At 36.0% G+C, this 14,095-nt stretch overlaps 1 protein-coding gene across 3 annotated transcripts; it reads left to right on the top strand.

Moving 5' to 3' along the window:
* The first annotated feature begins 1,476 nt into the window (after positions 1-1,476).
* LOC119907167 (T-cell differentiation antigen CD6-like) lies at positions 1,477-13,428 on the top strand. Of its 3 annotated transcripts, XM_038724806.1 has the most exons (14): positions 1,477-1,614; positions 2,431-2,505; positions 4,848-5,129; positions 5,335-5,649; positions 6,388-6,702; positions 7,612-7,680; positions 7,869-8,009; positions 8,680-8,796; positions 9,069-9,191; positions 9,409-9,456; positions 10,362-10,532; positions 11,636-11,743; positions 11,836-11,939; positions 12,286-13,428. In XM_038724806.1, the coding sequence occupies exons 1-13, from the start codon at positions 1,563-1,565 to the stop codon at positions 11,922-11,924; spliced, it is 1,905 nt and encodes a 634-aa protein (XP_038580734.1). In that variant the 5' UTR covers positions 1,477-1,562; the 3' UTR covers positions 11,925-11,939; positions 12,286-13,428. The 3 variants fall into 3 exon arrangements, with proteins under 3 accessions (XP_038580734.1, XP_038580735.1, XP_038580737.1); XM_038724807.1 differs by lacking the exon at positions 9,069-9,191; XM_038724809.1 differs by lacking the exons at positions 1,477-1,614; positions 2,431-2,505 and adding an exon at positions 4,416-4,491.
* Positions 13,429-14,095: the final 667 nt, after the last annotated feature.

Here is a 14,095-nt window from a genome sequence, read left to right on the forward strand (position 1 = left end):
ATAACAGGAGAGCCAATAGGAGAGAGAGTTGAGTAGAGCACGTGTTCCTTGTCCAGGATGTAAACAAAGCAGGCAGCTGTCAGAGGGGAGGTCGGACCAGAGCAGCAGTCACACCGCTTTTAAAATGTAATCATGTCACAAGTCATGATAAATGTCTTCCAACTCCTCTACATAAATACATGTACATGTGAAACATCGTATTAATGGTAAACTGTCCGTGAAGTGCACAGTTTGTTAGATGGACAGCATTTATTGTTTCATTATCACTGATCGCAAATAATTTTTGCAAAAAATCTCAAAATAAAACAAGCTTCAAAAGCTTTATACAGTTATTTTTATTACTGATGATGATAATAATAATAATAATAATAATAATAATATACTGCTATTATTAAATATAATAATTATAGTTCTTTCTTTCTTTTCTGGCGTAAAGGTAGTCCAGTTAAAATACAATTGTGGAATCAGCCTTTAAAATATCCACCAAATACCCACTGAAGGGTCCCCCGACATTTTTTCCGAAAAAAGAAATAAAAAATACTGTGGACATGCATGATCTCAGTATAATTTGTGTTTAAATTTCCCTAATGGTTAACATGTTTTAATTTTAAAGCAAACATCAAATGTTATATCATATAGCTTTGCCTAATTGTAGAATATCCTAGAGTATTTATAGTGTGTTGTGTTTGTCTTTTAAATTCAGCCTAATCAGTTTCAAAGACAATATTGAACATTTCGGCTGAAACTTGCACCACAACTAGCTTGAAGTTATGTCGCCGCCCTCTGGGTAAATGTAGTTTTATTTCACCAGGCTCAGTGTAGCTCAGTCAAACTATTTATTTCCCTTACATCCTGTGAATATGATTACATGGCTGTTGACTTGACATCACGTTTTATTTTAATAATAACATTTCTTTGCATGAAAAAACAACAACAGAAACATACTTTAAACCATTAAGCATCATAAGATTAAATTTATTTTATGTAATAAGATTCATACCTACCATACAATTACCACACAAAACATGTGTGTAAGTGCAGTTTAAGTAATTTGGTCATTTCTATATAATTAAAACTATAAATGTTGCACTCTGATCTCAATTTGAGGTTTGTGTAGTGCTGTGCTGTGTACATTATGATATGACTTGAATTAAACATTATTTTTTTAGACGTTTAGTTACTACATATTGTTACTTCACTACACTGCTAAAGTGTCCATGACAGAAGTTTAACTGTAACGTTCATATCAAAGACAGAACGAGGTGTATTATTAGCACTATATGCTTTAGATCTAATAAGAAAATTAATAGACTGGCGCAAGCTTCAGCATCATGAATGTGTTTTTTGTCCTTGTGTGCCAGTGACTTAGTCATGGGCTTCACTTCCTCTATTAATGTAACTGATTGTAAATGGGAAGTTCTGCTGATTGAATATCAAGGGAACAAGACAGGAAGCCACACATTCAGCACACAGGCTCAGTAGATTTTGTTCTCCAGTGCACAGTTTGAGTTTCAACTTCGAACAGAGACAATAGAAGCTGTTTCTCACCTTCTGTCTACAACATGAAGCTGATGAAATGCATTTTAATTGTCCAATTGACTTGTCTTTGTCAAGGTAATGTATACAGTTTAATACATTTATAAACTTGATATTTAAAAGTTATTTAGAAACCGTTGAGAGTTATGCACTTTCACTTTATTGAAAAGGAAAACTATATTTTGAGATGTGTTTACTTCGCAAGGGGTTCTCTCTTAAATCGGATAGTTTAGCCTAAATTGTGTTTAAATTAAATTAAATTTTAAATGGAAATTATAAATGACTGAAACATGTTAAATTATTGTTGTCAGTGAAGGGAAATGGTAGAAGCTGGTTATTGTTTTGTATTTTACAATTTCCTTGCCATAATTTATCTGAAGAAAAGTAAATAACGCTATACACTTTACATGGATAAAGATACACACTGCTGTCAGAGGGATAGAGTATTTTTTGGCAAACTACTGGCAAAGCATTGTGAAGTTTGCTATATCTTATTCAGTGTATTTCAGAAGAAATTCACAAGCGGAAACTATTCATTGGGTAAACAATTTTCTTTATAGAAAATGCCTTGAAGAAAATTCAAATGTCATTTACACAGATGCTGAGGAGCTGACAAGTAATTAAAAAGATGAAAAAAGTTCTGGATTAAAAGTGGAAAATACACATTTGTATGCATGTATTAATAAAGTTAGAGAAAAACGTATTGGTGGTGTGACTCACCATGTTTCACCCACACTACCCTCAATTGACATGCTAATACACGGATATAAGACACTTGGTCAAGCGGTTACTCTTCAAATCGTGTGGTAGATCTTTGATGTGGTGAATTGGTAAGTAGCCTAGCTTGATGCTCATTCTGTTACTGACTTCTTTCTTTTCCAATCTTCATTTCAGCTTTGCAAAACTCCACTCAATCCACCTTAACAGACCCAACTGATGTCCCGTTGAGAGCAAAAGAGGAATTCAACAGTAAGTTAAATATTTTTATTTCATGCAAATTTTTTATTTGGGAAGATTCTCTCTCTCTCTCTCTCTCTCTCTCAGAAACAGGATAAACACTCTTATGCAGAGAAAGTATGAATATTTTTGCTCTTATTCTCACAGGATGTGGGTCGACCTGCTTATGAAACACGTCTTGGTGAATTTTGCAGGTGCAAATCAAACTGAGATAGCAAAGCATTCTCCCACACAGACTCGGGTTTGCTCTGCAAGCCATGTTTCTGTGTGGCTTTGTGCTAAACAGTATACTTGGTAGCACAATGTTGTCCCAGAAACAGTCTCAGTACAATAAATTTACATTCAGAATCATTGTAATCGTATTTACCAAATTAATAAGGGCAAATACAATTATTTCTACTGGAATCTACACAGTAAAACATAGCTGAGAAATGTAATATTGTGTTTGAAATAGCTGGGTCCAGTTACTCATTGCAACCCAAATACTTATGTCTACTTGTAAATATATATCATAAATTATTGTTGTCAGTAAAAGGAAATGGTGGAAGTTTGTATACTCCTTGTAGTTTCTAGTCTAACATTTTAATATTTAATGCCGCTGTTTAGTTAAGTAAGTAATTTACATAATACATTTTACATCACTAAAGAGACACACTGCTACCAGATTATCTTGTATTCAAAATTAAACCAAACGTATAGTAAAGTTGACAGTGTATTTCAAAGGAATACTTCTTTAGGTATCTTTTTTGGTTTGAAGTTTACATGCATCATTCTCATTTAGAAAACCTACTTTTTTCCTTGGATAACTTCAAGTTTAACACATGTTGGGGAGGTAAAAGAAATTTAAAAGATAAAAACACAGCCAGTGGTGCTTAAGATTCAGTTGAAGCCATGGGAAAAATTGGTTCTAAAGGTAGTCAGAGGAAAATGTTATATATTCTGAAAGAAGATAAAAGTAAGTGTTACATGTGGAAGATAATTAATTGATGGTGTGTTCTACTTTCACATGTCAACCACGCTGCTCTGATACACTCGCTTAAACACAAAAGTCTGATGCTTGATCAACTTGATCAGTAGCCTTTATGTGGTTTGATGTGTTTAATGTGGTGTGTTTGGTAGCCTGTGCAGACTTGATGCTGACAGTGTCATTATCAGTGATCATCACTAGTTTACCTGGTCAATATACAAAGTTGTATATGTAATGTGTCAGGTAACATTAAATTTCTTGCCCACAGACGTTCAGCCTACTTGCTAGTTCACCAAGACATGCTGTTTTGATGTTAGCTATAGTAGCAGGAGAGTTGAGTGTATCTCTGGTGTGCCGGCTCCGGGAAACCATCTCGTCATTTCTGCATGCTAGCTTTGCAGCAGCAACAGTGCTAAAGTTTGCTGTCCCACAACCCCACAACCTAGCAACTTTAGTTTCAGTACTTGGCCTTGTCACTCTATCATGGCATTTGTCACTTCTTCCACCTGTAATCCACAGTTGAAAATAATCCCCAGTAATTGCTGTTTCCTCCTGTTTGAGTAACGTTTCCTATTTTTCCTCCTTTTCCTCCTTTTCAATGGCCGATGCCTATATGTAGAGAGCAGTGCGACTGATGGGCGATTTATAATGCCAATATCAAAACAAAGAAAAGCTATATATAATTACATGTTATCTTAGCCAGTAGCATGTTGTTTTAGGATTATTTTTATTAATTAATGAAATAGAAAAATGCATTGGGTAATGATGTGGATTTCAGAACATGACTAGAGTTTAAGGTTGACTGGGGTACAGTTTGTCAGAAGTGACGTCATTCAACTGCACTGTTCTCTACTGTATAATATAATATATTTTACACTCAGCATTAATGGTTTTACGTTAGATTTGCTGTCATTTAGGATGATATATCTGCATCGTCAGTGCAGGTATTGGCCGATGCCAATTATCTTAAAATGCCAGATATTGGCCCGATTAACCGGTACATCTTGGTTGGAGTGCCACAGACAGGGGAGGTAAATCAGAAAGTACTGAGAAACTAGAAATCACCACCCTTATCCTTTAATGTTTTGTCATATAGCTTAGAGTACCAACTGAACATTTCTAGCACGCACATTTGTAACTTTAATTGCCAGCTACATGTAAGACATTTTCTTTGAAAAATGAGACCTACTGAAAGCACTAGATAATTCATCACAATATACAGTGTCTTCATCATCAGCTAATTTAAAACATGCTATATATGCATTGTGCATTAGCAATAAACAGTGATAACATTCATTTATGAACCAGAATTGATACCTGCGTTTGGGTTTTACCAGAAAAATCATCACATAAATCATTTTGTGTTTCCATCTCTGTGTGTCCTCAGATGAACCTTACATTAACAAACTCTCTTGTGAATGCAACTTCACGCTCAAGATGCCTGGAAACAGGAGCAGTGAGGTGCCATTAACAGCAAACTCTGCAGATACGTTGGTTGAGCAGATCTGTCACGGACTTGGCTGTGGTAGCACCTATCATGTCAACTATACAACCAGCTCACTTCCCAATACCAGCTGCTTTCACGATTGTTCGTACCACGATGGTCGTTTGCAGAACTGTTCAGAGAGTGTGGGTGGGAACTGCACTGTGATTGAGAAAGTTGTTTGTGGTAAGTGCTTTCTCTTTTATAGCTACACAAAAAGCAGTTTGTTTTTCTCTGACAAAATTACTGATTTGAAGATTTTAAATGATGTTTCTCCTTTATTGTCAAATTACTGTACATAATATTGAACCAATGAACTATTTTCCAGGCTATCCCTGCCCTTCATCATAAGCAATGTTATAAGTTGACAGCATTATAATGTCATCCTTAGGAAACCAGGCTGTGCAGCTGGCAGGAGGAACTGGCCGCTGTGATGGACGGGTGGAGGTGTGGAGAAATGGGAGATGGGGAACAGTGTGTGACGACCAGTGGGACCTGCGGGATGCTGACGTGGTTTGCGCCCAGCTCGGCTGTGGTTATGCCATCAGTGTGACAGGACAGGGAGGCTTCTTCCCCCCCGGCAGAGGACCTGTCTACCTGGATGAGCTGAACTGTACGGGCAAAGAGGATAACCTGTGGGCCTGTCCTGCTGCAGAGGACGAGCCAGACTGTGGACACAAAGAAGATGCTGGTGTCGTGTGCTCAGGTCGGAGTCCAAAAAACATGCTCAAACATACAGAAAATAACAAATTTGAAATATAAATGCAAAAAACAAAATGAGAAAGGTAAGGCTTAAAATTAATTAGCTTTAATTAGCTCAGAGTGGTTGACAGCCCACAGTGGGATATATATATAATAAATAATATGCCATATATATATATATATATATATATATGGCATATTATTTTGTTTAAAGTAACACTACTACTACTACTACTGTACTTACTTAGGCAGAGTGGTGCTTTGAACTAAATGCTAACAAGCTTAGATTGACAATGTTAGCATGCTGATGTTTAGCAGGTGTAATGCTTGCCAAGTAAACCATCTTAGTTTATGGTTAGCTTTCTAAGAATAGGCAATTAGCACTTAACACAATACAATACAGCCTGATGTCTATAGTTTTGCAGCTATTTGGTCATAAAATCATTCATCCTCTGGGGATCATCATTGTTAGGATGTTTTAAGGCCTTCCATCCAATAGTTGTGAAGATATTTCCATCTGGAACAAAGTTGTGCCCACCAATGCACAACACAATGTGGAGGAAAAATACTAAACACGATATTTATTTATTTAAGTTCACTAAAATGTAGTCCAACTTACTAACTGCCCCCCTGTCCTCATTTTTCAATTAGGGAATACTTTACTTAACATTAATCTACTGCAAATAATGTTATATTTATTTTTCCTATAGTAGTTTCATAGTGTGTATTTTATGTGTGATAGAAATGAAAGCAGTCAGACTGACTGGAGGTCTGGACCGCTGCTCTGGTAAAGTCGAAATCCACCGTAATGGCAGCTGGGGCACGGTGTGTGATAACTGCTGGAATCAACAGATGGCCTCCATGGTGTGCTCCATGCTGCAGTGTGGTGCCAAAGCAGAGAAATACACCCAGTTTGTTCCCCCTCTCACCCACAACAACGGGACACTGTGGTACTATAAATGCACGGAAAACGAGCAGAATCTGTGGGAGTGCAGGGAGATCATCAACAAAATACACCTGTGTATATCTTCAAAAGCATCTGGTGTCATCTGTAATGGTGGGTTGAATTGGCTTTGTATAAGGTAATAAATCCTGGTGACTTGACACAGTAAAACAAGAGAAACAACATCAGGTTTCGGTGAAATATTAAGAACATCATATTTTACTTTTATACTTGGTATTCTGCTCATCTAATACTGATAATTTTTGTTGTTTTTTTTGTAGCTATATTTTTTATTTTTTATCTTTATTTGTCAATACAGGTGACACATTTTTCATAGTGTTTCTTAACACAAATAGCCAGTAATTTACAGGAGCCCTTTAAATTATGCTTTGTTTATTTTTTTTTATCATACTGTAGCTACTGTGTATGAGATAGTTAACTGCTTTAAAAAAGGGAAAAACTCTGTTGTAGTTTAGTACTGGACCAGCATTAGGTGCTCAGTTTTAATCTGCTGAAAACTTAAACTAACATACAAATGTTTGCACTTTCAGGTGATAGTGTTCACTTTCCATTAAGTAATAACCAAGGCCCCAGCTAATATATAAAGTCATTGTAGTTGTGTCCTAAATAATGATTTCCTTTTGATTGGATGAAATAGCTTTTTTTAAAACGCACACTCACATGCTGTAATTCCCTTTAAAGTTATATAGATTTAAGTCATGAATGATAGTTGTCAGAGAAAAGTTTTTTTCATGTTTAAGCAGCTTTCTTAAAAAAAAAAATGAAGCTTTAAATTTCAACATTTTATTCCCAACCTCATTCTTACTGTATTAGCTGGCTTGCTTTTTTAAAAATGTATTTAAAGAATCATTTAATTATAGTAGAAAAATAAAATGAAGGTTTAGTTCATTCTGCTTTTAGATAAACCAAGTGAAAATGTGATTCTTTAATTTCTTTCTCTTCATTCTTCAGCTTACATCCAGACTGTGTTGAACTTAAAAAGATTGTATTTTTGTCTTGCAGGTTCCCTTGGGTTTCCTATACCCACCACAGCCACCCCAGCTAATGCAACTGTAATAACCAGTTGGACTGGTAAATATTTAATTTGTTTATAAAAACATATATCACATTATGTTTATTAATGTTACTTTAGTTATTTATAACAGAAGATGTTTCACTATGTTTTAAAAGTTACAGGAAGAATTAGAAACATGTGAGTCTTGAAAAAACAACCAGAAAAGATGAAGATGATGTGTAGCTTTTCTCTCTGTCCATCCCAGAAGGTACAGCTGCAGTCATTCCCACTGAAGGCTTCTCCTTACCGTCTGCAGAGCTTCTCATAACCATGGCTCTGTGTCTTCTGCTCCTCGTTCTTCTGATCACAAACACGGTGCTCTGCTTCCACTACAGAAGAAGACACGGTTGGTTCTCCTCACTTCAGTCTGTTAAGGTGTAGCGCTACACTTACTTTAATCTGAAGAATAAGGGGTCGTCAAGAGCTGTGAACCTAATCAGGAAAATCTTACCTTCTGATTTTATGTGGCTTCAGTTCAAGATTCCTTCACTTGTGACAATCGTGCTCTTCACAATAGGCATGAGATTAAAGAAAATGAAAAATAGGTCATGCAACTTTTCTTCAGTATACTTTTGATGTTATTTTAGCAAAAAAAAATTGCCTTCATTTCCTTCATCGGGGGTGGTAGAGGATATTTAACTTTATCAGCCTCTAACCTCCTTAGTAGTTAAACCTAAATTAAAAAAAAGAAATATACATATATTCCTGAATTCTGGATTTTCCAATGAGGGAGAAGACTTGTAGATGTAGTTTAACTTTTTTGTCAAAAAACCAAACATATCAGACACAAATTATTATTCAAAGCAGAGTATTTTTATGTCTTAAATGTTGTTTGAGAGGATATTTAATCTCAAAAACAAACTACATATCAACAACGTCTCCATCCCCTGAAAATATTTTAACTGTATTCCAGTTTTTAATCCTAATTTATAATAAATAAAAAACAATCCTTTAACAAATCTTTCTATTAGAAACACTGCAAGTTTACAATGCTTAGACATTTCTTATGTCCACAGCACTCTTGCTCCAGCAGACGCGCAGCAGCACACGACCTCCCTCTGAAAATCAACACAACAGCTGCCAAGAGGCTGTCAACCTCATCAAGATCACCCCCAACCCACCACAGGCAGATGGTCAGTGGCTTAACATTTCATATGATAAATAAAAAACTGAACGTGTGAGCTGAATTTAATACCTTCCAATCTTCCAAAAAGTTAAAATTTTTTATTTATACCCTTCTTTCTATATGTATAATTTGTATGTGTGTGTGTGTGTGTGTGTGTGTGTGTGTGTGTATATATATATATATATATATATATATATATATATATATATATATATATATATAACTAATCTATCACCTAATCACCAATTCCTTACATTGTTTTGTGTTTGTCTCAAAAAGTCCCCTCCAATCCCAGGTTTCTTTGGACCCAGCTTAGTAGTGTTGACAGCACATCAGTAGATACAGACTATGAGCAGTATGAGCCAAGCAATGATCCGTCTGTCCCTTTGTCAACCTTTCGGAGTGAGCTACGTTCTTTTATTTCCTTTCCATTTGTATTTGTTCATGTGTGTTTCTCAAATTTTGCTTCTTATGATGTTCTCTCTCTGCATTGCTGCAGTTTGCGGTCGAAGCCTGTGTGTGTGTGTGTAGTCTGTGCAGATCAATGCTGTTTGCACTGAATGTTTGCAGGATGGTTTATGATTAAAACTTTGCTTCATGTGCATCATTTTGTATCCAGATTCTCACCGTTACAAAACAGACAGACTTGAAAGCCTCTTTGAGGAAGGTGAGTCACCGTTCATTTGCAAAGATGTCACAAAGACAAAGATGTTACACTTTGTAGATCTGAAAAACACACAATAATATTTCTTCTGTACAGTATTGCTCTTCCTAGTAATTATCAGAGGGTAGAGGATGGCACAAACATTGATGAGTTTCAATCACTGCTGTAACCCTTTGAACACATTCATCACTGTGTAGTAGGATTGTATGGATACATAAATGTTTTAACCAAATATCATTGATTTTTTAGTTACATTTAACCTTTATTTAACAATGAAATATTTTGTGTGACATTGATTTGTTTTGTTACTTGTCCTAATATTTACACACACAAAAACAAATTAATAATAATATAATAATAATAATCTTTATTTGTAGAGCACTTTTCAAAAGCAAGTTACAAAGTGCTTTAACAAGTGTAAAGACAATAATACCCAAGAGACAACAGTAGTAGTAACAGTAGTATTGTAGTAGTGGTAGTAGTAGTAGTGGTAGTAGTAATAGATTCTCACATTACCTTGTGAGCTGTTCCTAATTCTGTCCCCCACATATTGAAAGGATTACATCTGACTGAGTTTAGACTATGCCTAATAATATACTGTACCTGTTACTTATGGTCTCTAGTTTACTCAAACACCTGTAAATATTTTGATAGTTGGCTATTTAGGTTTTTATAAACATGTCCTGCTGCTAGATACTGAACCTTGTATTTTAATGATTTAAAATTTCCTATAATTAAATGGGTTCTTTTAACTGTAATAAAATGCCTTATTTTGTTTTAGAAATACCTTTTTAGAATGACCTGCACAGTGAAGTTTTGACTGTATTATAACAATACATAACATTTCTTGTAACCAACATTAAAAAAACAACAAAATATTTGTTTAATATTATATTCTGATTTTTCAGGCCCTCAACCCAAAGATGAAGTGACGGGAGCCTTTTCACACTATACTGGTGGCCCCACAGATCCTCAATATGCCAGAGTGTCAAAGATCTCAGTGGACTCATTTGATACCTCCAGTACTTCCTCTGGGGAATGCTACGAAAACACAAACGGCTATGTCAGGGTCACTCCCGGTCAGTCAAATTCATTCACCTGCTTCCTTTCAGCCAGTACCATGTTGTTAAGTTACCGTAAAAATGGGACTGTACAAAAATGGTTAATTAATCATCAGAACCAAGAGAATAATTTGCAGCTCTTTAATTACATTTATACAGTGGCTGAAACATCTTTGATATGTTTATCAGTTTTATTCCACTTCTAATGTGTGTATTGTTGGTTGTTTTAAACAGTATTTTTCTGTTATAATTTTAAAGGAAAAGGTCAACATATTTGGAAATACGCTTATTTGCTTTCTTGTGATGATGAGTTAGTCAACACAACTATTACTGTACGGTATCTATAAAGCCACAGCCAGCGGACGTGTTTGTTAACTGTGGACAGCTGTTTACTATATAAATCTATTTTTGTATTGTTATGTATTTTTGTTTAGTCATTGGACAGGGACATTGATCAAAGTAATAAAGACATATATACGTCATTATTTATATAGCCCGCACACCCAAAAGCAAACAAACAACCCAACAGCACACAATAATTTGCTTTTCCATGATGGCCATTTACCTGAAGATGACACTCTCGGAGTATAAGCTAAATAAGCAAACTACCTGCTACCTGTAGCTTCATATTTGCTGTACAGAGACATGAGAGTGGTCTTCTCATGTAACTCTCTGCAAGAAAGTGTATAAGTGTATGTTCCCAATATGCTAAACTATTTAGATTTGAATTATATTCCACCATCATAAATTCCTTTCACTTTTAGTTAAAAGCAGTAATATTGTATTGGTTTTATATATTATTTCAGTAATATTAATAAGTTGTACCAATACTGTATCATTGTAAGATTTTGGTTGAGGGTGTTGCAGTTTTTTATTTTTTTTTTTCCAGAGAAAATTCTAACAATGCTGGGGAGGGTGTAGCTTTTTGATTATATTACTCATCCTGCCTCCTCATCCTAATCATCATAATCTGTGGGTGTTTGCAGTAAGATAAACACACTTCTGACTGGAAGCTGTGTTTCACTTCTTCAGGCAGAATGTGAAAGACAAAACCAGTCTCAAAAAGCTCTCAATAGAGATATGAAAACTCAACACATGACCTGTGTTCTCACAAATTACAGAGCCAGGAGCTGGCCAGTCATCTGTTGTCAGTTATACTTTCGATCCTTCAAAAGTCTACAGCGGTGATCAACTTTACCCGGGAAAAACAGTAGACCTGCACAGTACAAGTAAATATCCCTAAACTCAGCAACAAATGTTACACTTTAGAAAAACTTTGATCCATAACATTCCCTGATCTTTGTTACTGTCTGATCATTAGATGATGAAGATGACGGCCCCATCTACTCCCCTGTGAGCCCTGACCAAAACTCTTCATTTGAGGATGACTACGATGACATCGGCGCCTAATAGCAAACCAAGGAGGTAACTCCGAGACTGTGCAAAACTGCGCTGAAAGGAACTATGTACTTTAAGAACAAACACCTGTTTAGACTGAGAAAACCCAGTAAGCAGTAATTTGGTGATTTGCAGGCATTGTTTAAAAATGCTGGTTGCATATAACCATTGTTTCAACAGCATTTGAATGTCTAATTTTCATTGTGTACAGTATTAGAACCTCCTTAATATTGAAATTCTAGACCAATTTTGACCTAGACTCAAACTGTTTCCTGGGAAAACCAATAATATAAGTTTAATGTACAGTTGTTGAGACTTGGAATGTGATTGACCCATTGCATCACAATGAACAAATTGTTTTTCTTTTTCCCAGCTGTGAGCACAAACTGTTCTGAAAACACTGTGATGGTGCATTTAATGATGCATCTGACATTCAGAGGGCATTGACAGCCGACTATGCGACGCACTCTGGGGACAAATGACAAGCACATTTGGATGTTATGAAAAGGACAATGTGTGATTTTCCTCTTGTTTTGCATTGAAAAGTTACAGCTCACTCTGAAGTTTTTCATGTCCAAGCATCTTAGAACTGGACTTTTCTAAACAGTCCCTGCTTTCAGCTGCATGAAAATGTAATTTTAATTAAGCAAAAGGTATGATGAAATATTCACTGTGATGGATTAGCTATTTAAAATAAGTTAATTCAAATGAATTAAAACTAATGACTGCCTGTAAGGTAGGAAAACAAACTTTGACATAAAGGTATGTTTAGGTTATATGTGAATGTAGTAGATGCACCTGTATCATATGTACAGTATGTTTTAGATTTTTAATATTTAACTGTCTTTTCATAGCAGTTTTCTGTATTAACGAGTATGTAGTCAAATAATGTGCTAATATTTGCTAGTATTTTCCTGTGAATGTAAGTACGATCAAACTATTGAGTTTCAACATAATCTCTATAATTGTGATGTGCACTACATGGCCAAAAGTATATGGACACACAAACATTACACCCATTTGTGATTGTTGAACATGTCAATCTAAAACTGTGGGCAGTAATTAATTACTTTAAAAGCTTCCAATCTTGTAGGAAAACTTTCCACAGGATTTTGCAACCTGGGTGCGGAAATCTGCTGGGAAAACCTCACAGTGTGCACAGGGCCATTGTTGAAACAGGAGAAAGCCTTCTTCAAACTGCCACGAAGTTGGAAGCACACTCTTATCTATGGATGCTCAGGCCTAATCATATTAACAACACCAGACCAATGGTACACCTCCTTATACTTCTGGCCATATAGTGTATTCAAATAATGTGCTAATGTTTGCAACACAGTCTCTGGTGGGTATTTTAAGTGTAATCAAACTAGTTCTACCACAAGGTGGCACTACAAGCTTGTATGTAACTAAATGTTTAAGTGACTGACTGGGGTGAAGCCCTTAAATGTAAACTACAGAAAATAAAACTTGTAATACCATAAAATATTTGCCAAATAAAACGCTTATCAGGCTGTAACACTTTGAGACAAATACCCATTCATGCCGAGCGAAGGAGAAGTCAAAATAATGCACTGTGAAACAGTTTGAGAAGGGAACTCTAGATCCTGATCGGGAGCCAACATAAACCATCAGTTCAGTCTGAAACCAGACCTGGCACGGCTTTTCTTGGTCCATTACATCTGCAGCAGCTGCAGAGCATCAACGCTTCCTCCTGATCCAAAGTGATGCCTCAAATCCAAAGCGATGTCTTGTTATGTAGAGGTAAATGTGACAAACTGCCTCAAAGCACCTGTCAGACATTTAATAGGGTGTAGCAGTGGTGAATGCACGGATAAACATGGATTAGCTTCACCTCAGCTAACGTGAGAAATGGGAGTGATGATGCATTAGACTGATAACCAGCAGAATTGGGTGTTTTTTGACTGGAAGGTATTTGCCAAGGAAGAGGAGGAGGGTGAGTGTGTGTTGGGGTGTGCGGAGGCGAGAGGAGTGGGGAGGATGTTGGGGTGAAGATGAGGAAAAAAGGAGGAGGAGGTAGACGCAGAAGTCGGGGAAAGATAAAACGTGTCTGAGAGAATCATATATTCCACTCAAATTTAGTCCAGAGCTCTGCATCGAGATAAACCGGTGAATTAACGACCAGATCTCCTTATGAAACTCAATCTCTTTCACATGCCAGAGAA

The sequence above is a fragment of the Micropterus salmoides genome, unplaced genomic scaffold (assembly GCF_014851395.1).
Source record: "Micropterus salmoides isolate LMB-PRFRI ecotype aquatic unplaced genomic scaffold, ASM1485139v1 Ms_hic_scaffold_17, whole genome shotgun sequence".
In the NCBI taxonomy this organism is placed as follows: domain Eukaryota; kingdom Metazoa; phylum Chordata; class Actinopteri; order Centrarchiformes; family Centrarchidae; genus Micropterus; species Micropterus salmoides.

Excerpts from the sequence above, each read along its gene's own strand:
- LOC119907167 (XM_038724806.1), top strand. The coding sequence starts at position 1,563 with ATGAAGCTGATGAAATGCATTTTAATTGTCCAATTGACTTGTCTTTGT. Across the intron at positions 1,615-2,430 it reads ATTGACTTGTCTTTGTCAAG|CTTTGCAAAACTCCACTCAA; the intron begins GTAATGTATACA and ends TCTTCATTTCAG. Across the intron at positions 5,130-5,334 it reads GATTGAGAAAGTTGTTTGTG|GAAACCAGGCTGTGCAGCTG; the intron begins GTAAGTGCTTTC and ends TGTCATCCTTAG.